The sequence below is a fragment of the Prionailurus viverrinus genome, chromosome B4 (genome assembly GCF_022837055.1).
Source record: "Prionailurus viverrinus isolate Anna chromosome B4, UM_Priviv_1.0, whole genome shotgun sequence".
NCBI classification, from domain to species: Eukaryota; Metazoa; Chordata; class Mammalia; order Carnivora; family Felidae; genus Prionailurus; species Prionailurus viverrinus.
Genome location: NC_062567.1, coordinates 7,540,517 through 7,566,208, shown reverse-complemented (window position 1 = coordinate 7,566,208; position 25,692 = coordinate 7,540,517). Strand labels below are relative to the sequence as shown.

The 25,692-nt window shown below is 39.6% G+C and overlaps 1 protein-coding gene across 6 annotated transcripts in view; it reads left to right on the top strand.

Moving 5' to 3' along the window:
* The window catches only part of USP6NL (USP6 N-terminal like), a 276,352-nt gene that overhangs the window by 199,589 nt on the left and 51,071 nt on the right, over positions 1-25,692 (top strand). For all 6 annotated transcript variants that reach the window (XR_007154111.1, XM_047867688.1, XM_047867687.1 and 3 more), the window contains 4 exons: positions 3,401-3,495; positions 4,385-4,450; positions 4,545-4,644; positions 7,573-7,725. Coding sequence is in view for 5 of the 6 variants with exons in the window: in XM_047867688.1 (XP_047723644.1) it covers positions 3,401-3,495; positions 4,385-4,450; positions 4,545-4,644; positions 7,573-7,725 (414 nt within the window). In the remaining variant the exon portion in view is untranslated. The remainder of the gene's footprint in view (positions 1-3,400; positions 3,496-4,384; positions 4,451-4,544; positions 4,645-7,572; positions 7,726-25,692) is intronic.

Below are 25,692 nucleotides of genomic sequence, written 5' to 3'. Positions count from 1 at the left end.
AAAACCCCAGAGTTTACACAAAACAATAAACAGGGAAGGGAGAAAAAGGTAAATTAAAACAAAGTCAAACTTTGGGAGATGCTTGTTAGGGTTAAGGACAAAAAAATAATGTCTGGGAGTTTGTTCAGTTAATTAGTGTTTGTGAGTCATTTCTTATTTCCTCCTTCTTTATTGAACTTTGCTAAACATTTCTGTTCACGTTTATCTCTGTTGTGTTTGCCTCAAGGTATACTGTTGGCATTCTGAAATTCTCTCCTCACTTGCCCCCAGTCAGAAGAAGCTAATTTAGGTTTGGAGGAAGTTAGGAAGAGCTGTGTTACCGGGAGAAATAAAAGATGCCTTTTGACCAGAACTTTCAGACTGTCATGCAGTTCTCATTTCAGGGAGATGTGTGCTTTGCTTCTTGTAGCCATAAAATTGATTCCATTTTACAATAAAAGGCTGCTGATGACATGCTGCGGGTACTTTGTTATTTAATATCTCAAAACTTGCATGAGTTTTTGGTTCTCAGGTTAGAAGATTGTTTTTAATAACCTTTTTCCTAAATCTGCCAAGCATATACAAGAGATTTTGGAGAGTTTGTATTGCAACTTCTCTTGGAAGTAAAAGTGCCATTTGCCCATATAATGCAAAATTATGTTCCCAGTGCCATCCATGATAATACCAAATTAAAAACATTTTTGACATGAATCCCTCTAAGAAATGGATCATCTAAGTTCCATTTGTGAGTAAGCTTGATGTGGTGAGGAACCTGCCACATGTTGAAAGTGATATTTTAACATTTTCAGAATTGTGACTATAGCTTATTAAATCTCACGTTCTTACCATGTGGTTTCTATGGAGGTATTTTGTGGTGTGTGTGTGTGTGTGTGTGTGTGTGTGTGTGTGTGTGTGTGCGCGCGCGCGCATGTGCATGTGGTCATCTCCCTCAGTTTTCCTAGGGAATCTTTTTTTTTTTTTTTTTTTTTTAATGACTACTACTATTACTACTTCTACCGCTGATAACTGTTTCTGGACACTTTGTATCCCATCAGTAGACTCCAAAAGTAAGAGGTAAGATACAGCATTTTGAACTGCCATCCAACACACAGTCATTTGAAAAGGCATCTTGAAGAAAAACAACTGTCCCTTATCCATCTTTATTTTGACTGGCGTTGCTCCTCTGTGCTGAAGTGCAGAGGCATGTGCAGAGGCATACTCAGGAGTATGTAATCACGTGGAAGACTGCCCAAGTTCAGGGAAGTCCTTTCTTTCAAACATACCCGATAGCTTACTTTCAGCAGTTGTCACCAGTCTAATCTGTAAAGTAACATTCTTACTATCCTAACGTTTGCATTTATTGTGCAGCTTAGGTCATTATCGTGGGTAAGTTTATACTTAGAGATATTTGCTTCTAGGTCTGCAGATGGAATTTTATAACTAAAGGTTGCCTCGGTTCTTTGCAAATCCTGTATGATAGTGATGTCACTTAGAAATGTATAGAATAAAGTGAGGGCTGAAGAAAATGAGATTTTAAAACACCAAGTCCGGGATATCACTAACAAGTAAAGAAATGTTAGCTATCTTAGCATCCTTGAGCTAGTGTTTATTACTGAGGGGCATTGCCTTTTTCAAAATGAGACCTTTTCTTGAAATTCTTCCAATTCCCATTCTTATCAAATTGACCAGGAAAGTGGCACAGATATAGATTTTTTTTTTTTTTTTTTTTTTTTTATGACCTGATTTCCCTGGAAAATGTTACTATGGGAGGCATAGAATCTCTATCTCTGGAAATTTTTACAACCTTAGAAAACTGAAAATTAGTTAACAAATAGGCCTTCCCCAAAGATTATAAAGCAGTGTTTCCCAAAAGCATGTCTCTTGCGTTCTTGGAGAAACACAGTTTTAATTTTTGGAAACAGATGTTCTGTGGGGGGAAAAAAAAAGGTGGACTCTAAGATCAACTAAGTCTGGCAGAGAGAGCTAAACAAAGTTTCTTTAGTTTATAAAACATGTTAGTAGCATTAGGAAGCTCTTATGTATCATGAATATGCAACAAGGGTTCCTATAACACAAGGTCCTTCCTCTGGATTCTTTTTTAAAAACAGAGCACTGGGGCGCCTGGGTGGCGCAGTCGGTTAAGCGTCCGACTTCAGCCAGGTCACGATCTCGCAGTCCGGGAGTTCGAGCCCCGCGTCGGGCTCTGGGCTGATGGCTCAGAGCCTGGAGCCTGTTTCCGATTCTGTGTCTCCCTCTCTCTCTGCCCCTCCCCCGTTCATGCTCTGTCTCTCTCTGTCCCAAAAATAAATAAACGTTGAAAAAAAAAATTAAAAAAAAAATAAATAAATAAAAACAGCACAGCTATTAACATCCTTCAAAGTTACAGAAAGCCCAGACTGGAAATAACTAATGGGAGAAATGATGCATCTGTTGAGGATACTTCCTTTCTAATGCATTGTGTAGAATATCTGAAAGGAAACTTGTAAATAAACATACATGTAGGGTTCCATGAGATAAATACACAAAATCAGTACTAATTCACCATTTACGATTTGTTACTTCCTAGAAATCTTACAGATTATATTGTGTAATCAGATAGGATAAACTACAACGTTAGATAGAATGTTGATCATATAGTGCCAGAATGTCTTAGATGATGTCAAATATCACAGAAAGGATTAAAAGTGATAAAAATTTTGGAAGCACAATATTAATGAAGTTGTTAGAGTAAGACTGAAAAAAGTAATGTTTGTTATGTAGGATATTGACAGTAAAATAAAATGATAAGTCCTTAAGACTAGAATAACCTATAAAAAAAATTGTACATTTAAACCACAAGGGACTCTTAAATCCAGAGAGCAAACTAAGGGTTCCTCGAGGGGTATTGGGTGGTTGATGGGCTATGTGGGTGAGGGGCCGTAATGAGGGCACTTGTTGTGATGAGCACTGGGTGTTGTATGTAAGTGATGAATCACTAAATTCTACTCCTGAAACCATTGTTACACCATATGTTAAGTAACTTGATTTTACGTAAAACTAAAAAAAAAGAAATTTTAAAAAATTTGCACATTTAAGATATGCTTTAAGATACTTCAAGAGAACAGATAATCCTGATAAATGGCTTCAGTTCATTTTTCATCTTTTCTTAATTTCTAAGTTTCCCTTTTAATTCAGAAATATTGTCCTCTTTTATATTTTTACAAGGTTATAAGAGATCTCTGGCAAACAACTACTAGACCACAAGTTTCATTACCCAGAGCTCATACACGATTATTTCCTTGGTGGGGAGGACAAATATCTCACTAACTCCTGGATTTTTGTTGTTGCTGACAGTTAAAAATGAAAACAATGTGTTGTATTTTAAAAGAGGGGTTTTTGTTGTTACTGTTTATGAAAAACTGTTTTTATGTTTGTATTCTAGGCTTTTTTGTTCAAGGTTTTCCTAAACTCTTGAGATTTCAAGAACATCATGAAAAAATACTGAATAAATTTCTATCCAAGCTTAAGCAACACTTGGTAGGTAGATATGACTTTGACTTACACCCACTTATACCAGGAATGAAGCTAGAGGAATTGAGTGCGGCCTTTGGTCCCAATTACTTGATTGACTTGCAGTGTTGTCCAGTTCCTTTCCTATGCACTTGTCATTGCCAGGTGTTTGAAGAGCATGAGATTTGTGAAATTTAATTGTTGTTTATGTTTATTTTTGAAGGAGAGAGAGAGAGTGTGAGTGGGGGAGGGGCAGAAAGAGAGGGAGACCCAGAATCTGAAGCAGGCTCCAGGCTCCAAGCTTTCAGCACAGAGCCCGACACGGGCCTTGAACTCACGAGCCGCGAGATCATGACCTGAGCCAAAGTCAGACACTCAACTGACTTGAGCCACCCAAACGCCCAATATTTGTGAAATCGAGTACTGATGAACCATCACAGCCCTAACTCATAGAATCAAACCACTTCTTTGCAGATGATATATACAAATAATATAGTTCTTAAAGATATATGATTTCTCCGTAACTTTGGAGGCTTTTTTATGGCACCAAAAGTACTTTAAGGCTCATACAGACATCCTTAGTGAACCATATATATACTCTACTATAAAACACGATGAGTTAGTGAAGCAGAGATAGTTCACGGTAAAATGTGTTCTAGAGAATCAAAATGTATTACAATCCTGTATGCGAAGGATTTATTCTTAAGGTGATTTCCAAAAGTGAAATTGAGGGAGAAAGAGAGGAAGCACGAAGAGAAAAAAATTAGAAATACTCTAGCATGAAAAAGATTTGGAATGAAACGGTTTTATGTTTAGTTTTGACAGCTACCTCCCAACAACCTTCCTGACTTTTAGTATTAGATTGTCATATTTCATTTGCTGCAATCCAGAAATTTGAAGTCTTTGTTTTTTTCAGGATTCTCAAGAAATCTACACAAGTTTTTACACAATGAAATGGTTTTTTCAATGTTTCCTTGATCGTGTGAGTATTTGTTTACAAAACCCAATCGTAAAATTATAAATACCAGATGAGGGGTGAGCTGTTAATCTTATCTCTGTTTTGTTTTTAATTATAGACTCCCTTTACACTAAACCTCAGAATATGGGATATCTACATCTTTGAAGGAGAACGAGTTCTTACCGCTATGTCTTATACAATCTTAAAATTACACAAAAGTAAGAAAATGTTTAAGTATAAGGATTTCACGAAAATCAAGGCTTGATTTAACTCTGATTTCTCATTCCCCACCCAGTTTCAAATTCCTTTTCTTTTTGTGGTGGATTAAAACATTTCTTGAAAGTTCATGAAGAAGTCATGTTTGGTTGGTAATTGGCTTTCCTTGGTTCTGTCACATGACTAGAAGCTGATTACATTACAAAGGTCTTTGATTTGTTTTTCTGTTTCAGTTTCATTTTCACACTGAAGCAGTGGAACACAGTGTCCCGATTTCACTATTAATATTATTCCAACCAAGTTTTGTTTCCTTATTCCTTTCTTTCATCAGTCTGAATCTCAGGTTTGTAATTAGAGACGAGAGAGACCAAAGAAACCAGGCCCTTAGTTCAAAGGTCTAGAGAGAGGACATTTTCCATCATTGTTTCTTTCATCCAGGAAAAAAGCCTCCAACTCTAAGCTGTAGACCAAAGATGGGGAACCTTCTGCTTATATCTCTACTTGACCGCATTGTCTCTGGGGCAAGTACAGTCACTGTCTCTAGGTGCACACATGCAACAAGGCTTTAAAAAGTCTTCAGTTGCAGTATTTCAAGGGCTGTATAAATTTGGCATGCTATGCCTTACTTTAGAAATCGAGAAATGAGAGTTTTCTTCATGGATATAAAGAACCTTATTCATCTTTAAGCCTCTGTTCAACCTTTATAGTTATGACTCCTCGTAGTAACTTCTCTTGTAACTGCAGAGAAGAGAGTCACTGGAAGCTTTAGAACTTCCTAGAGTGCCTCAAGCCTAGGTCTTAAACATACATGGTTTCACCTGTTTTGGTCCTTCTACCCTCTTAGGTTATTTTTGAAAGATTCATCTGTTCAGCCTCCCACCTAAACTATAAGCTAATTGAGTACTTGGGGTCATGTTTTGTAAGTTTTTTTCCCCCTGTTGTGCTTGGCATTGTTCTGAGTACATGTTAGTATTTTAACATAAAATTGTTTGATTGCTTACTTGAAAAACATGACTTCGGATTATCCAAAGTTTAGATACAAATGAGAAGTCCCAATGAAATCAAGTTTGTATTGTTTACTCTGAAAGATAGGGATTCAGAAGTGCTGTGGTTCCTTTCCCTTAAACCCAGTCCTCACTCCTCCAGCTCACACACTGCTGCACTGAGATAACTGTGTCCCGAGACTCAGGGTCTGTCAGAAAGCCACAGGAAATCAGTCTCTCCTACCCCATCCACCCCCTCCCCATCTCATTCCCTCCCCTCCTCTCCTCTCTGTGTCCTTTCTCTCTCTCTGGATCATGAACTAAGATGTGGAACAAAAGTATACTTTTTATTAAAATTTATATGTATTAGTTTAATGTTCATTAAACAGCAAGAAAATAGAAACATAATGTTATATTTCTCCATAGCTCTGTTCACCACCTTAAATTATGTTTTATTTGTATGACTTTTTTTTTTTTTTAAATGTGTGTGTGTGTTTGAGAGAGAGAGAGAGAGCACAAGCAGGTGCGGGGTAGAAAGAGAAAAGGAGATAGAGAATCCGAAGCAGGGTCCAGGCTCCATGCTGTCAGTGTAGAGCCCGACGCGGGGCTTGAATTCACGAACTGTGAAATCATGACCTGAGCCGATGTCAGACGCTTAACCGACTGAGCCACCCAGGCGCCTCTTATTTATTTGACTCTTGCTTCATTTTGGCAAGTGAGAAATTTCTTTACCCTTGGCAAGTAAACTGGAAGCATAATAATTACTTTATATCCTATCCTATCATTGGGCTAAATAGCTATTGGAAAAAACGTGTCTGCTGCTTTATAGTTTTTTATTAGTTAGGAAGACAGAAGCTCCAGGATTCATGTGAAGTTGCTTCACCAGAAAACTTCAAAAACTGTGTCTGGGCACCTGAATTCAGTGACAGCTCCCCTGAGATTTTGTTCTTGTTTTCTTCTTGATTTCCTTAATAATATTTAGAGACATTGTTATGGGATTATGGGAGGTTTATCACACAGTGGTTTTAAATAGTAAAAAAAAATGTAATAACCTAACTGTCCAGTGTTAGAAGACTAATTATATAGTACTTATATCCAATGGACTCAAAAGTATAATCAGTTTTTTAAATTGATACGTGTGTATACACATCTGCTTGTAGGGCAGTGGCTCTTGGGATCCTAGCTGATTTTTGCTTTCTACTTTGTATCTGAAATTTGAATTTTTTTTAACAAAACTGGTTTCTTATGTAGAAATACAAATAAGATTAATCATCTAGATTTTTTGGAAATTCTGATATAGTAAAAATAGAGACTTGAAATGGGTTTGTGTATGGTAGGTAGAGCTCCATAACAATAAAACAGAAAGCCCTCATGGCATCCTAGTTGGTCTGTGTCTCTAATAAGTACTTGCTCTGGGTTAATATTAACGTCTAAGGTATGGGTAGTTTTAAATAAACCAACGAAAAGGTATTTAGCAGAATTTACCTTCTGCTGTCTCCCCAGAGTACCTGCTTTTCTCTGTGACTGCTTTAATGTCAGAAAAAGAAAAATGTTTGTTGGTTTGTTTGTTTGTTGGTTTGTTTGTTTATAGAGAAAGAGAGCATGTGTGGGAGCCTGTGAGTAAGGGGAGGGACAGAGGGAGGGAGAGAGAGAATCCCAAACAGGTACTGCACTGTCAGCACAGAGCCAGATGCAGGGCTTGATCTCATGAACCATGAGATCATTACCTGAGCCAAAATCAGGAGCCAAATGCTTAACTTACTGAGCCACCCAGGTGCCCCAGAAAATATTTTTATCTTACAGAGTTTCAGTGATTCTTACAACGCTATGTATAAGCTGTATGCTGTGCCCTTTTTGAAAACTACAACCCCAGAATAGAATGCATTATCTTCTCAACCTGAAACAGCTGTTGATGCAGCATTCGTGTTTCTCTCATTCTTTCTTTAGAACACCTAATGAAACTGTCCATGGAAGAACTTGTAGAATTTCTTCAGGAGACCCTGGCAAAGGATTTTTTCTTTGAAGATGACTTTGTAATAGAGCAACTTCAGATTTCTATGGTAGAACTGAAGCGTGCAAAATTAGACCTCCCAGAACCTGGTAAGAAATACTCAAAACACTTTATATCTAAATCATAATTAAAGTTGGGAAACACGGCGCAGTGAACACAAGCCGTTTCTGTTTCCGAACATAAGCATTATGCGTACTTGTGGATGGCAAGCTGCTTATGGCATTATGCTTATTTTAAGAAAAAGCAAATAAACGCATTAATGAAATCCGCCCCTCCTAATAAAATAACTGTACTGTCCCTAGTTAAATTTAGAAGGTTTGGGTGGCAAATAATACTGATCAAGAGTAGTAATCGTGGTGCTTTAACTGAACATAAACAATGACCTTTACTTTCATCACGTCATGTTGTAAAACCATAAGTAATAGCAGAGAAAGTAAAAGATCCATTTTGTAGAAGAGGAAATTGATACTGAAATGCTTATGTACAGAGCTACAGAACCAGCAGATGGCATTGTTGACCCTGGAGTCCAAGTTTTCTGACTGCTGATCCAGGATTCCTTGTAGTACATTGCTGTGTGGATAATATATTTTATTTGCTTCTTTCTTTTTTAATTTTTTTAAAAGTTTATTTTTATTTATTTTGAGAGAGAGAGACAGCAAGCAGGGGAGGGACAGAGAGAGGGGGAGGCAGAATCCCAAGCAGACTCGGCCCTGTCAGTGCAGAGCCCCATGCGGGGCTCAGACTCAGGAACAGTGAGATCATGACCTGAGCCAAAATCAAGAGTCAGACGCTTCACCGACTGAAATGCCCCTTTATTTATTTTTGAGAGTGAGAGAGACTGAGCACAAGTGGGGGAGGGGCAAAGGGGGAGGGAGAGGTAGACACAGAATCCGAAGCAGGCTCCAGGCTCCAAGCTGTCAGCACAGAGCCCATGCAGGGCTCAAACCCATGCCATGAGATTATGACCTGAGCCAAAGTCAGATGCACAGCCGACCGAGCCCCCCAGGCTCTCCTTATTTGCTTATTTCAGTACAGCTTTCAGCACCTCCTATTAGATTATCTGCAGGGTGCTGTGGCAGAGACCCAACAACTGAAGAGAAAGACGTGGTCCTTGTGTCAAGGTGCACACAGGAGAGACAGAATTTTTATAACTGATAACAAATGAAGTGTAAATAAATAGGATAATTGGGGAAGGATCAAAGGAAGGATAGGATGGGAGGCAAGAGAAAAGAAAATGTGGAAATAGGATGGCAGCAAGAGTAACTCAGAGTATTACTTACAGCGAATGATTTCCTGAGAAAAGGCATTTTTCGCCCAATTCCTTTCTTGCCTTTGTTGCACTGGAGGGTGTGGTAAGGGAGGAGGGAAGCTGAAGAGCCTGCGTGAGAGGTTGAGGAGTTATTTGGGGTCAGGGGTTATGCCCTCAGGTAGAGTCCGATGGAACATTTCCCAGTCTCTGGGGCACATATTTTGGTGTCTTCTGGATATGTCTGTGCGGATCAGGCAGACATACATTCATGGAAGGCGCATCTTTCTCCATTTGGTGAAAACCAAGATGCTCTGCTTTTAGTTACTTAATTTTGAGGGGTCCTATCAGCATTTCTCCAAGGTTCGTTCTGGGTCATCCAGATTCTCTAGAAAACAAAACGTCACAGCAATGGTTGATTGTGGTCAGCAGCCTTGTGAAACGATCACCTTTGCTAAGTGAGGTTACCTTGTGTTCAGTGCAATAATGTCCATTCCCCACTAATTCTTTACCTGGAACGGCAATGACTAACTGTATTCTTGCCACTTTAACATTTATTTTATTTTGTTAGTTTTTTAACGTTTATTTATTTTGAGAGTGAGAAAGTGAGCAGGAGAGGGGCAGAGAGAGAGAGAGAGAGAGAGAGAGAGAGAGAGAAAGAGAAAGAGAGAGAATAGAGAGAATCCCAAGCAGGCTCTGCACTATCAGCACAGAGATCAGCTCACAACTCGTTAATTGTGAGATCATGACCTGAACCAGGTCCAAGAGTCAGATGCTTAACCGACTGAGCCACCCAGGAGCCCCTAACATTTATTTTAAAATATCTTGCATTAGGGGTGCCTGGGTGGTTCAGTCAGTTAAGCATCCAACTTGGGCCCAGGTCATGATCTTGCGGTACATGGGTACGAGCCCTTGTCAGGCCCTGAGCTGACAGCTTGGAGCCTGGAGCCTGCTTCAGATTCTATGTCTCCTTCTCTATCTCTGCCCCACCCCTGCTCATGCCCGCCCGCTCTCTCTCGCGCGTGCGCTCTCTCTCTCAAAAATAAACATAAAAAAATTTTTTACAATAAAATATCTTGCATTCTTTTAAAAAGAGTTAAGACAAGTTTTAGTAAAAGACATACAGAAAGAAAAAATACATAGTAGAACTATTTAACCATGAGAATAAAATATTATAGAAGAGGATGACTAAGCATCTAACTAGTGGGTATCATTTACTGAGTGTTTAGTATGTGCCACATACTACACGCATTATGTCATTTAATCCCTAAAAATAACTCTGAAAAAGTACTCGTCTGCATTGTACACATGAATAAAATTAGTAGCTGTAGTTTGTAAGATCTTTTTACTGGGAAATGGTAGAATGTGGATGGAGGGGGAGATGCAGAGAAAGGGAAAGGGAGAGAGAAATAATCCCAGAAACACTAGCTAACGTTTACTCTGATCCTGCTGGCACTTGAAGTAGAACGTGGTGAGGTGGCTCCCCACTTTCTCCATCAAGAATCTGGTTTTCACCTGTATTTCTACTGCTGCAGCATCGACTTCCTGGAATTGGTGCCCTGCAGCCTGCCCAGTGTTATCCTCTTGAAATTACTTCAAGCTCTATATGGAGCATGAAGATGGTTCAGTGACCACTCTGGCAGGAAATTTTAATCTCCTCTCTGTCATCTTAAAAGGACACATGAGCGTGTTATTTCTTTGTGGCTCCTTTTGTGCTGCCTCCATTTGTAAGTTGTTTTCCCAGACCCACACAACATGCGGCATTTTAAATCGTTAGTTTATCTTTCTAGCTGAATAGAGTTTTCCATTGTTTTGACTTGCATTTCTTTAATTTTGATTGTCTTTTATTTTTATTGGACATTTTAATTTCTTTTTCTGTAAACTTCCCTGCTCATCTTCTGCTCCCTTTCCTATTGGTGTGTTTGTGCAAATTCTTCGTAAGTAAAGGAAATGGGCCAGTTTATTGTTATTGTGGATACTTTTCGTATACAATTTTTAAAAATTTAATCAGTCTTTTTCTTTTAACAATTTTTTTAATGTTTATTTATTTTTGAGAGAGAGAGAGAGAGAGAGAGAGAGAGCGAGCAGGGAAGGGGCCGAGAGAGAAAGAGAGGCAGAATCCGAAGTGGGTTCCAGGCTCTGAGCTGTCAGCACAGAGCCTGATGTGGGGCTCAAACCCACAAACCGCGAGATCACAACCTGGGCCCAGGTCATGGATGAAGCCCGGATGCTTCACCAGCTGAGCCACCAGGTGCCCCATCAGCCCTTTTCTTTATGGCATCCCACTTCTGTGTTCCACATGCTGAATGAAAAGGTTTTTGTTACCTGTATTTTCTCCTATGACTTTTATGTCTTTATTTTTTTTTATGATTAAATCTTTAGCCCATCTAGAATTACTTGTGGTTTAAGGGAAGAGTTTTAAGGTGTGTTTTTAATTTCCACAGATTTATGAATTTTCCAATTTTGCTTCTGTTAATTGAATTCTTTCTTCATGCTGTTGTGGTCTGATAAGATACTCTGTACAGCATCTGTCTTTTAAAATCCATCGAGACTTAATTTGTGATGTAGCATACCCTGTGTCCTAGAGAAGGACTCATACACTTGAGAAGAATGTGGATGCTGTAGTTGTTGGGTGGAGTGTTCCGTAAATATCTGTTAGATCTAGTTGGTTTACTGTGTTGTTTTCGTCCCCTGTGTGCTTACCTTCTCTCTGGTTGTTCTGTCTATTATTGTGGGCCACGTATTGAAATCTCCAGCTGTTACTGTGCAACTCTTCCTCCCTTCTGTTCTGTCCGTTTGTGTATCATATATTTTGATGGTCCATTATTAGGTGCATACGTATTTGCAATTATTGGATCTGCTTGCTGCATTGAACCTGTTATTCACATGCAGTGTCCTTTTTTGTCTGTTGTAACCTTTTTTAGATTTATAGTCTATTTTGTCCGATCGAGTATATCTACCCCTACTCCCTTTTGTTACTGTTTGCATGGAGTATCTTTTTGCATCCTTTCACGTTCAATCTGTTGGTGTCTTTTGATCTAAACTGAAGTCTCCTGAGGGTAACATATACCTGGATCATGGGTCTTTATCCATTCTGAAGTCTCTGCCTTTTGATTTAGGAGTTTAAACCATTTAATTACTGATAAGGAAGGACTTCTGCCATTTTGCCATTTGTTTTCTGTATACTTTATAGAATTTTGTCCCTCATTTCTTGGATTACTGTCTTACTTCCCATTTGATGGATTTTTTTAATTGTGAAATGTTTAAATTACTTACTTTCTTTTGTGTATGTTCTATAGCTCGTGTGTGCGTGCGTGTGTGTTGTGGGGGCGTGGCAAAGGGATTACATTTACCATCCTGAAGTTATAATGCCTTAATTTGGACTTGGGGCAACTTTAATAACCTACAAAAGCTCTGCTCCTTTGCAGCCCCACCCCCAGCCCTCTGATCCATCCTCAGCCCATTTGGTCCACCCCCAGCCCTTCCGGTCCATCCCCAGCCCTTTTGGCCCACCCCCAGCCCTTCCAGTTGACCTTTTCCACATTGCATCTGTGTACACTCTGTGCCGCAAAACATAAAGTAGTAATTCTTTTAAGTGCATTAGTCTCTTCAGTCATGGAGAAAACAAAATGTGGAGTTATAAACCGAAGTTAAACAATACTAGCTTTTAGACAAACAAATGTGTTTTTTTAAGTATTATGCTCTTAAATTATGTAGAAAAACAGAATGTGGAGTTACAAATGATTTTTACAATGATAGTAGTTTTTACACTTGCCCCTGTATTTGCCTGTATTAAGATCTTGATTTTCTTTCATGGCTTGGAATTTCTGTGTAGTGCCCTTTCGTTTCACCACATGCCCTTGAGCATTTCTTTCTGGGCAAGTCCCAGAAAGCGTTCCCTCCACTTTTGCTTATCTGGGAATGTCTTAATTTTTCCCTCACTTTTGAAGGACAGTTTTGCCAGATACAGGACTCCTGGTTGATAGTTTTTTGTTTGTTTTTTGTTTTCCTTTAATGCTTTGAATATATCGGCCTCCTGCCTTCTGACCTCCAAAGTTTCTGATAAAACTCCTGCTTATAACCTTATGGGGATAACTTGTATGTAACAAGTTGCTTCTCTGTTACTGCTTCAAGATTCTCTCTTTGTCTTTTGAAAGTTTGATTGTAACGTGTCTTGGTGTGGGTTTCTTAGAGTTCATTTTATTTGGAGTCCTTTAAGCTTCTTGCTTGTTTATTTTCATGTCTTTACTCAGATTTGGGAAGTTTTCAGCCATTATTTTGTCAAATATTTATTCTGCCCTTGTCTCCCTCTCTTTCTCCCACAGTGCATGTTTGCTTGATGGTCTCCACTGTCGCTTGGACTTCTGTTCCTTAGACTTCATAATTTCCATTGCCCTGTCTTCAAGTTTTTTTTTTTTTTTTAATATTTATTTATTGTTGAGAGAGAGCAAGAGAGAGACAGAGTGCAAGTGGGGGAGGGGCAGAGAGAGAGGGAGACACAGAATCTGAAGCAGGCTCCAGGCTCTGAGCTGTCAGCACAGAGCCCGACATGGGGCTCCAACCCACATACCGCGGGATCATGACCTGAACCAAAGTCAGATGCTCAACTGACTGAGCCACCCAGGCTCCCCTTTTTATATTATTATTATTATTATTATTATCATCATTATCATCATCATCATCATCATCATCATCATCATCATCATCCTGTCTTCAAGTTTGCTGATTCTTTCTTCTACCTGCTTAAATCTGCCTTTGAATATCTCTGGTGATCATTTCATGTATTGTACTTTTCAGCTTCAGAATTTCTTTCTGATTTCTTTTTATGTGTTCTCTTTATTTATATTTCCATTTTGTTCATACATGATTTTCTTGACTTTCTTCACATCTTCCTTTAGTTCTTCGAGTTTCTTTAAGACAAAGTCTTTGTCCAGTTTATTTGCCGTTGGTCTTTTTCAGGGACATTTTCTGTTGGTTTAGTTGTTTCCTTTGAATGAGCCATATTTTCCTGTTTCTTTGTGTCTCTTGTGATTTTTTTGTTGAAAACTGGGCATTTGAATCTAATAATGTGGTAACTCTGGAGCTTTCTTCCCTTCCCCCAGGGTTTGCTGTTGTTGTTGTTTTGGTTGTTTGTTTGTTTTATTGTGTAAGCTATCTCTCTGCTGAGGGTCAGCCAGAAGAGTAAACTTCAGGTCTTTTCAGGTCTTTTCTGAGCCTTTCTCTGGACTTTCTAATTTTGCCCTTAATGTGTTGCAGTTTTTGAATATCCTAGTCTTCAAGGTCTGGCCTCGTATAAAGGAAAAAATATATAAATAAGGGGAGAAAAAAAGGACTGGCCCTTTAAAGCCCCTGAACATTACCTCAGGGTGCTTGCAATAGTGGGGTGAGGGGGAGGTGCAAGGAAAGTGGCCTCTGCCTCTTTTCTGCACCTCTCTGATGGAGGCAGCTATCAGCAGTCAGAGCCAGACCTCCAGTATCTGGAGGACACGTTTTCTTGCCCACCCTGGCTCCCTGAGCCTGGTGCAAACTGCTCTAGGAACAAGGTAAAGCTGCCTGCCCTGTGGCTGGGGCGGGGTAGAGTAGGGGGTATTTCTGCAGTGTCCAGAACTGAAAGTGAACAACATTCACTGCCGTTACCTTCCCAGCCTTCTCCTAGCAGTTGCAGGCCTACAGTGGGCACCAGACACGTTCTGCTGGTGCGGTTGTTGTCCAGGTGGGGGGACAGATTCCTGGTGCTTATTCTGTCACCGTCCCAGCAGCTTTTCCCTGTCTCTGTATTTCTAATGTTGTAGAGCAAAATTGATTCCCTCACATTTTCCAAGATTCTAGATACACAGTTATCATCCAATAATAGTATTTTTCTTCCTCTTAAATACTTTTTACTTATTTTTCACCCCAGAGGGTATCAAACTATTACTGTTTTTCCAAATTAGAAAAAAAGTAGATGTTGAGGGTTTTTTTTTTCTTAATGCTTTTTAGGCACAAATGAACAAATCTCTGTGTTTTTCTCTTTTTAAGACCCTCTTATATGGTGAATTTTATTAATGTATTTTCTAATTGTGAACCATCATTACACTCCTTGGATAAATTTCACTTGGTTGTAATAAATTACCTGTTAAAGCTCTGATGTTTTATACTTGCTAATATTTTACTCAACTTTTTTGTTGTTATTCCTATGTGGGATTGCATAACAATGAACTGAAACTTCGTTGTGTTACTAGGTTATGCTAGTATCATAGTGTGGAAAGTTTCCTTCTTCCTCTGTGTTTTGGAAAATTTTATGTAGTATTAAAATTGTTCCTTAAGAGCTCAAAATATACTTATGGAACCATTTTAGTCTGATATGCTTGTTTTGTGGGAATCACTCTTTGATAACTTGAAAATACTTTTTTTTTTCAACGTTTTTTATTTATTTTTGGGACAGAGAGAGACAGAGCATGAACGGGGGAGGGGCAGAGAGAGAGGGAGACACAGAATCGGAACCAGGCTCCAGGCTCCGAGCCATCAGCCCAGAGCCCGACGCGGGGCTCGAACTCACGGACCGCGAGATCGTGACCTGGCTGAAGTCGGACGCTTAACCGACTGCGCCACCCAGGCGCCCCACTCTTTGATAACTTTATGTTTGCCTGGTTATTGGTTATTGTTTTGTTACTCATTTTGTCTTCTCGGGCCAGTGTGCATCATTTATATTTTCTTAGAAAATCGTTCACTTCAGTTTCTAAATGTATTTGTGTAAAGTTTCACAAAAGCCTTTCAAGCATGTACAAAAGAAAAAGAGCTGAAGACCCTTCCCATCCCCATGTATCTATCACACAAGCTTATTGAATAATTTTATTTTAAAGTTTATTATTTATTTTGAGAGAGAGCATGAGCAGGAGAAGGGCAGAGAGAGAATCCCGAACAGGCTCCGCATTGTCAGTGCAGAGGCTGACACGGGTCTCAGACTCCCGAACCATGAGATCATGACCTGAGCTAAAGTCAAGAGTTGGGACGCTTAAACCGACTGAGCCACTCAGTCACCTCTGAATAATTTTTTAGTGAAAATAAAGACCTCATGGTATTTCACCCTAAATAGTTTAGTCTCTGTGTCTCAGAAACAAGGACTTTCTCCTGTCTAAGCATAGTGCCATTATCAAATCTAATTAAATTAACAATATAATTCTCAAATATCATCTAATATCAATTCCATATTAAAAGTTTCCAGTTGGGGGCTTAGTCAGTTAAGTGTCAGACTTTGGCTCAGGTCATGATCTCATGGTTCATGAGTTTGAGCCCCACGTTGAGCTCTGTGCTGTCAGCTCAGAGCCTGGACCCTGCTTCGGATTCTGTGTCTCCCTCTCTCTCTGCTCCTCCCCTGCTCTCTCTGTCTCTCTCTTTCTCTCTCTCAAAAATAAATAAAAACATTTCAAAAAAAAGTTTTTAGTTGTAGGGTACATGGGTGGCTCAGTAAGTTAAGTGTCCTTGTGCTGAGAACACGGAGTGTCTTTGGGATTCTCTCTCCCTCTCTTTCTCTATCTCCTCTGCTCATGCTGCTCTCTCTCAAAATAAATAAATAAACTTAAAAAAAAAAGAATTTTTTTTAATTGCAAAAACTTTTTAATTAGCAAGTGATCTGTGGCATGTTTTGCAATTATACAGATATCCACTTTCCTTTTGATCTTTCCCCGATGGTTTCAGCTTCCATTAATAATCCTTGCCAAAAACAAATATTTTATTACACGTCGTAAAGTAGGAGTTTTCAAATTCCATTCTTTCTTTTATATTTATCAGCAGATTTTCTTCTGTAACAAAGCATTTTTTCTCCTTTATCAGCTGGGGCTCTTTAGTTACCTTAAGATATATTTTCTACTGAAAAAACAGAATAAATGCTTAGCTGTTTTCTTTTACCAGTTTTCAGAGTTAGGAGTTGATGTTCTTGATTATCTCCAGTGGCAGAAAATGAGCTTTTGTTTTGGCTTTCTCATTGTGAATCCATGGAATTTGATATATTCTTAATGTTTCAATGAGATATAATTATTATTGTTTTAATGTTCACATTGTTCTCAGTTTGGCCAGCGGGATCTCCCTTAAACTGATCCTGTGTTCTTCTGACTCAACACTATTAGTCTTTGAATACTTCTTTGCTTTTATGTGCAACAAGATATTTCTATCTTACCCTAAAAAATCCCTTATTCCTCAGTTTTATTACCCGATTTACAAATGTATCCTCGTAAGAACTCTAGGTAATCTTTGCGGTATATTGAGTGAAGTATGAAGACTTTCCATTACTTCAGTTTGGGGAATATTCAAGTCCTTTTCCTTTGCTTTTACATATAAAACTTGTGTTTAAAGCGCATATATTTACATAAACGTGCACAGCTTTTTTGTAGCTGTCTTTTATCGTCAGACATTTCTTTCTCTTCCTAATTTGCGGACACTGTTTATCGTGTGTCCTTGTTGGTGCTGTTAGTCTTCATTTGTTATGAGTATTTCAGGCTTTTTACGTCGCTCATCTGCTTTCCGGCCATTTGTGTCCTATCTTACGTTGTTAATTCTATCATGCCTTTCTTGTTGACCACTGCTAGTAGTAAACGTGTATAAAGTAGTTGGAAAGTTTCAGCTCTCCATCTCTTCATGTGAATCAACTCTGAAGACCCAATTTAAATAAAAGTACATTTAGTTGACACAGTACTGAAATGACATGCATCGCTTCTGGCATACCCCATTGGCTTGCCATCTTGAGGTGGAATTATCCCTTGGATCTCCTCAGCTACCTGTCTTCTGTTCGCATTGGCTAGGATTCTCTCACTTAGGGAGGTTGCTCTGGGTGGAAAGCCTGTGTTGATCCACTGTGACTGCCCGTGTGGCCCGGCTATAGCTTATGACCATACGACCTAGAAGAATCAAGAGCACGTTTTTCTTAGAATAATTGAGAGAACCACTTCTATTTTAAGTATCAGAAAACGTGAAACTTAAGGAACCTTTTTAAGAAAGGAAAGCATTTTGTTGCTTTTAACTGTGGTACATGTCCTTTTCTGTCCTAGGGCAATTCGGATTCTTTATTTTGTTTATAGCAAAACTTTGCCAGTTCCAGAATTGTCATTTCTCTTTTGTATGTTATTTTGTAATGGTAATCAAAATTTTGGGCTGGAATGTAGGAAGGAGATGTTTATTTTTCCCATTTCTCCTGTGTATTTCTGACCATGGTAAAACATTCAACTTTACCCCATCTTCTTTTTTTTTTTTTTTAACTTATTTATTTTAATGTTTATTTATTTTTGAGAGAGAGAGAGAGAGAGAGAGAGAGAGACAGAGTGTGAGCGGGGGAAGGGCAGAGAGAGGGAGACACTGAATCTGAAGCAGGCTCCAGGCTCTGAGCTGTCAGCACAGAGCCCAGCATGAGACTTGAACCCACGAGCTGTGAGATCATGGCCTGAGCCAAAGTCTGACGCTTAACTGACTGAGCCACTTGGGCGCCCTTTACCCCTTTTCCAAAATCTTCTCCGCATTACCCCAGCTTACTAGCAGTCCATTCACTGTCCGTTCAGACACCCAAGTTCTGTGTTTCTTTTGATTCCTCGTCTCTCTCTAGCATCCCCCTCCTCTCCAGCCTCACTAGCAGGGCTGTGTCGCCCGCCCTGGAAGCCCTGACTCCCGTGTTGCTCACCTCCTTGTCTTGCCAGAGTGACTTTGTGAAGTGGCCAGCTGTTCAGGGGACACTTCCGTGCTGAAGGAAGAAGATCCAGACTCCTTAGTTTGACCCAAGATACTCTCCCAGTCTGCTTGTTTTTCCTACTTCTATCCTTCTTCCCCCCTCATACCCCCAGACACTTCTGACATAGTAACAACAAGAGCGGACTTTGGAGTCCCACATGATAGACGCCTTGCAGTATGCTTTTTTTTACATACACATGTCAATTTTTTTTCAACAGCCCGTTGCGATAAGGTACTTACTGATGCAAATTTATTAGTATCCTTCAGGATAACTGTTGGTGCACAGAATTATTTAGGTTCCCAAAATTAGTATTTAATTTCTTACAGTTACAAATCCAGAAACCTAGTTCTTCTTTAGTTTGTTAATTCAGCTTACAAAAGTTAGTAGACGTGGGAAAAATTACCATGCTCTCTTTTTTTTTGTTAATTGTTTTATGTTTATTTTTGAGAGAGAGAGAGACAGTGTGAGCAGGGGAGGGGAAGAGAGAAAGGGGGATACAGAATCTGAAGCAGGCTCCAGGCCTGTCAGCACAGAGCCCAACACGGAGCTTGAACCCACGAACTGTGAGATCGTGACCTGAGCCGATGTCGGACGCTTAACTGACTGAGCCACCCAGGCACCCCAAATTACCATTCTCTTTTAAAGGGAATGTTAATGTTTGGTTTATGTTAATGTTTGGTACAAATAAACTTCTACAAACGTTTTAAATTGCATTTATAAATTTAATATATATAATCCCTTAAACATGTCAACTTTTAAATTAAAAACAAAATCTTCCCTAGTTCTTAAATAACTTCTACATCTGATAAATTTAAGAGTTTGCTGAACCTTGAGTCCCTTAAAAATTTGTTACACTCCTGTTTATACATTTCAAATCGTAAGTTTGAATCAGTGACTCTCAATTGGCATGAAACGGCAATACTAAATATGAACAGATTCCTTAATGCAAAAATACAGAATTAATCCTGTGTTTAATTCTCTTCAGTTTTTCTCTAGTTAGTTTTAGATCTTTGGGAATTAAAAAATGTATGTCAGATAAATTTGGAAGGTACTTTGTTAGTTGGAATGTAAGCCAGGACTCCAACTGAATTCTGGTCAGTGACCGAACTCGCAGGCCGAACCACTTTGTCTTATTGCTGGGTCCACACCCATCAGGTCCTTGGCCACGTAGTCCAGACACCGTGGGTGCCCCTTGCACACAACCTCGTTCTTTCTTCTCCCTGAGGAAGTCTGCCTTTCCACCCAGGAGGATTGGACTTTGCATTTTTTTGGTCTTTTACTTTCACCTTGTACCTTTAAAGGGTCTCTGAACGTGATAGAACCCCCCCCTGTGTTCTTTTGGCTTTTATCTGGAAGGGCCATAATTCTTACATTAAGTGGCACTTGTTTTAATTTTGAAAAGCTTTCATGGTCATTCTGCCATCAGTGTCAGTAGTAGTAACCTAGAGATGAGGAAATGGGCTACGGGGCGAAGTATTGCCCAGGGTCATATAGCTGGTGACCAGCCTGACTCCAAAGCCAGCACCAGACATCACAGCAGACGCTGTGGCTGATAGTCACGCCGCTGTGTTGTGCGCCCACAGTTCTGTGCCTTAGGACGTGCTACTCCCCAAGAACGCCCGGCATGCTTCCCCAGGTCCCTGTGCCCACATCCATTCCGTTCAGTTTTCACGACTTGGCTTAAGCATCGTCTCCTCCAGAGGCCTTCCCAGCCACTCCCAGCCTCCCAAACCGCACAGCCGGATCAGCGGGATTTTGTGCCAGGAGCACCTCCCCACCCCGCACTCCACCCCCCTGCGTATGCTTGCAGAGCTGTGCTTCTCCTGTTCCTCTGACGTGTGTTGGACAGTGAGTTCTAGAGGACAGTGACCACGTCTTTGTGTCACCAGCACACATTTCAGTGCCCGGCATATATGTAATAGGCATTTGGCCAATAATTTTTAATGAACAAATGAATCTTCAATCTATTTTTTAGATAATAAAAGCCTGTCATCTACAAAAGGCTAGCATGAGGCAGTTTTTTGAGATCCTGGAACTATTTCGTATTCTCATTACATAGACATACACAAACAGGTCCAACTGTATCGTTCGTCAATTAAAAAAGTAAGAAACTCCCGCTTTTTGAGTGTTTAGATGGGTTTTCACTTTTGTTTATATGATAGAAACTGATATTACGCCATTTTTTACTGTGTATATATGAATTGAAACACTAGGAAACAAAAATTATTTCACAAAGATCTATTGAATGTGTGTGGCATTAAATACATTTATAATGACAAATGTGTTTAAGTAATTCTCTGCCTCACCTCTCAAATTTTGTCTGATGAGAAAAAAAGTCAAGCCTATGAACCTAATTACTATAATTAAAAAAATATTTTTAAAAAAATTCTCAGCTATAAATTAGAAAGCAAAATACAGTAAAACCTTGGTTTGCAAGCATAATTTGGGAAACATGTTTGTAATCCAAAGCACTTGGGTATCAAAGCAAATTTCCCCATAAGAAATAATGGAAACTCAGCGGATTCGTTCCACCACCCCAAAATACTCATATGAAAATGATTATAATACTGTCATATAATACAAAATAATATAGAAAATACAAACTCTAAAGAAAAATAAATGAACCTGCACTTGGAAAACCTTCGTGGCCAGTGTGAGGGGGGCAAGAGAGGAGGGGGATGACTTCCACTGTCACCAATGGAGTCCCTGCTCTCGTTGCCTCAGTGGAACCTTTTTCTGCACGGGAGCCATTGTGTGCACTTGCACAGATGCTCCCCACTGCTCAGTAGTAACAAATTGTCATACACTGTAATGAGTGGAACCGGCAATAAAGCAGCAGAGGCAGGCAGCCTAACCTGGAATGGAGCAAAGCATTCCTGAGCCCACTCTTGTCTGGAAAAGCAAAAGACTGTCCATAGGTACTTGGAAGTGACAAAAAATATGCTAGTGCCAATTGTGGGCACCTTCCAACATTCTGAAAAATCACTGATTTCTGCCAAATGCTGCAGCCTGAGGCCAATCATCCAAGCATAGGAGACAATCACCTACAATCCCAGAGAGAGAGAGAGAGAGAGAGAGAGAGAGAGAGAGAGAGAACTATTGGCTCAGCTGTGATCATGTGACATTCAGGGTCATGTACTACTTGTATTGTAAGACATAGCTTACTTATCAAGTTAAAATTTATTAGAAATGTTTGCTTGTCTTGCAAAACACTCACAGAACAAATTACTCGCAATCCAAGGTTTTCCTGTATTTCTTTGGTCACTTATAGAAGGGGGTTTAGAAGGGTTGAAGGCTGTAATAAATAATGCTTGAATTGCATATTTTTCTTGCTAAGGGTACATTAAACAGATATAAAGCCATTTGAATTTTCCGGTATATTTTGAAATCACTGATTTTGTGACCATATTTTCAAACTCGGTTGGACTTAATATTTGATCTGGAGAGGAGTAAGATGACTCTTTCCCAGAATAATTTTCCTGACAACAGCCCCTACCATTTCTTACTGAAAACTGTTAGAACAATCAGAGTACATATATTCTGTTGTTGAAATTTGTAAGTAGGATATTGTTTACAAGAGAGAGAGCACTGGGGTGCATAGGAGCCTGTAATGGCTCTTAGACAATCAATCTGTAAGGCTTGTAGTTGAGTGTGGTGTCCACTGGGTGGCGGCACAGACCTGAGTAAAATCAACAGTGAACAAACCTGAGGGTATTTGAGGGACTCTTCTGTATTTTTTTTTTTTTTTTTAGGGATGGCTAGAGTATTCTTTTTACTTACTTTTTTTTTTTAAAGAAAAATTTAAAAAAAGCAACTAATAAACTTTTTTGCCTTTACTCTGAAATATATCAAGTTGGTACTGGCATGAAAATACCATTTTTGATGAAATGCTGGTGAAAAATGTTATTAATGTGGTATTTTCATAAAGCTGTCTCACTGTTATATATGATAGGAACTGTGGTGCTTTCCTACCCTTTAAGAATAGGGCAGTCATTCTTTTAAACACCTATGTTTTTAAGAAGAGAAGAATTTAAATTCTAGGCAGGCAGCTATAGTGGGATGAGCACACACAGTATTGTGGCTACTGAAAAGAAGTTCAGAACGAAAGTATGGATAATAAATATTAATACATATTGCCTGTGTATAGCCATCTGCGTTGACATCAGTTATGCTTGAATCTTGTAGTTACACTCCATTGGGTAGGGGTGAAAGGAGACAGGTAAACCAAGCAAAGCCAAGTACAGCAGTGTTAGTGTGTATGTGTGTGGCAGGGTTCAAGTCAGTTCAGATGGATCTAAGGAGAGATTGTGCAAGAATGTTTAATGCTTATTTGAATCGACTTTTGTGGGAAAAGGGCAAAGCATATTTATTAGGATATGAAAATATTCTTGGTGATGGCATTTGTCCTTCTTGACGGGTCTACAGAGATATCTTCAGCTCAGTGAAAGTGGAACAGTTCATCTTCAGAAAAGAATTGCCTTTACAGCAGTGTTCAGTAGAGTTTTCTTCCAGACTCCATAATTACCGAGGTTGGGTCGCCCTGGCACAAAGTCCTTGAGTTTTGGCATTGCCGTTGGAATGGAGAGGCCTCTGCCCTGCCCACTTTTTGTGACACACGAGCAAATCCCCACCCAGACTTGAGCAGTCCCAGGAAGGGAGCCGCTGCTCGGCGCCTCGGTTCCCTATGGAACCGTCTCCACCTTCTGCCCCTCTGCTCCGCTTCCTTCTCTTTGTGGCCCTCTCCGTTATTCTGCCTCACGGCACCCCACCTCCCCCCTCTCTCCTGCTTTCTTTCCCTCTTTTCTTTTCAGTTACTTCTTCCTGCCCCTTCTCATTCCCTCTCCTCTCTTGAGACACAGCCCTCCTCCACAGCCAGTGTCGCCCTGAGGGCCAAGGACCTGCACTGAAATGCAGACAGCGTGTGTACATTTGAGCATCGTTGGGTTACTGAGAATTATACACTGGTCAGAGTGTTTGGTCAGTTATGGGAATAACTTGAACGTGGCCCAGTCCCACAGTGTCGTCAGTCAGCAGGTATTTATTATGGAAGGTAGATGTTGATGCCAGGATCAGGAGCCATGTATCACCTCCACCTGTTAGTCTTTCCTGCCCAGGTCACAGATCACTACGGAAAGGAGATGTGACCGGACACTGTTTTAAATTAAACATGTCCTAGCCTGCTGTTGAGCCCGGCACCTGTGAATATCCTTATCTTCCCTAGTCTTGCATGTGTTATTGTCTTTAAAATTGGGAGGAATTGGGTTTTTCAAGTGCCTACACTTTGGAAGGCTCCTTCTTATATCGTCTACTGCCTCTTTCCCATTGTTGTACCTTCTTCCATGCTTACTGGAAATCTCTGCAGGGGGCAAAGAGGCTCTGTCCTCTAAATGTCTTTGTACATTTGAAGCATTCACCCTCTACCTGCTACAAGGCCCTAGTACCTATTGAGAAATTACCACTTAGGAATTAATTAGATACAGTGTCATTTTGTCTGCACCAGATTTTTTTTCTCTCTAAACCCTGCTACGTCTAATTTCTTAGCTGGTAGATCTTGGGTATTAATAACCATCATGTGCACCAAAAACCGTAAAATACCTAGGAATAAACCTAACCAAAGAGGTGAAAAATCTATACACTGAAAACTATAGAAAGCTCATGAAAGAAATTGAAGAAGACACAAAAAAATGGAAGAATACTCCATGCTCCTGGATAGGAAGAACAAATATTGTTAAAATGTCGATACTACCCAAAGCAATCTACATATTCAGTGCAATCCCTATCAAAATAACACTACCATTCTTCACAGAGCTAGAACAAACAATCCTAACATTTGTATGGAACCAGAAGAGACCCCGAATAGCCAAAGCAATCCTGAAAAAGAAAACCAAAGCTGGAGGTATCACAATCCCGGACTTCAAGATGTATTACAAAGCTATAATCATCAAGACAGTATGGTACCGGCACAAAAACAGACACTCAGATCAATGGAACAGAATAGAAAGCCCAGAAATGGACCCACGAACATACGGCCAACTAATCTTGAACAAAGCAGGAAAGAATATCCAATGGAATAAAGAATCTCTTCAGCAAGTGGTGCTGGGAAAACTGGACAATGACATGCAGAAAAATGAACATGGACCACTTTCTTACACCATACACAAAAATAAACTCAAAGTGGATGAAAGACCTAAACGTAAGACACGAAACCATCAAAATCCTAGAGGAGAAAGCAGGCAAAGACTTCTTTGACCTCGGCTGTAGCAACTTCTTACTCAACACGTCTCCAGAGGCAAGGGAAACAAAAGCAAAAATGAAGCATTGGGACCTCGTCAAGATAAAAAGGCTTCTGCACGGCAAAGGAAACAATCAGCAAAACTAAAAGGCAACTGATGGAGAAGATATTTGCAAATGACATAGCTGATATAGAACACCCAAAGTCTATAAAGAACTTACCAAGCTCAACTGATAAATTTAGAATGAGTCCTACTCTTTGGATTGGAGGTTGAATAACTGTAGCCCAAAGGACAAATCTGGCCGGCCACCTGTCTTTTTATTTATTTATTTGTTTATTTATTTATTTATTTATTTATTTATTTATTTAATTTTTACTTTTTATTGACATAGTTGGTCCATACCCTGTTTTTTTTTTTTACATGAAATTTATTGTCATATTGGTTTCCATACAACACCCAGTGTTCATCCTAACAGGTACCCTCCTCAATGCCCATCACCCACTTTCCCCTCCCTCCCACCCCCCATCACCTGTCTCTTAAATAAAGTTTTATTGGAAGACAAAAAAAAAAGTGTCTCTAAAGAAGCCTTAACTTGAAAGTACAAGTGGGTAAACCAAAGCCTGGAAGTCAATGTCTATAAGAGGTTAAATTTTGACCTTGAGATGGGGACATTATTCTGAATTATCCAAGTGTACCTTAAATGCAATTACATGTATCCTTGTGAGAAGGAGGCATTAGAAGGTCTGACACACATAGAGGAGAAGGTGATGTGAAGAGATGGCAGAGAGCTGGGGGAAGATGCTGGCCTTGAAGATTGATGTGGTCACAAGGCAATGAATGCCAGTAACCACCAGAAGTTGGGAGAATCGAAGAACTGGTTCTA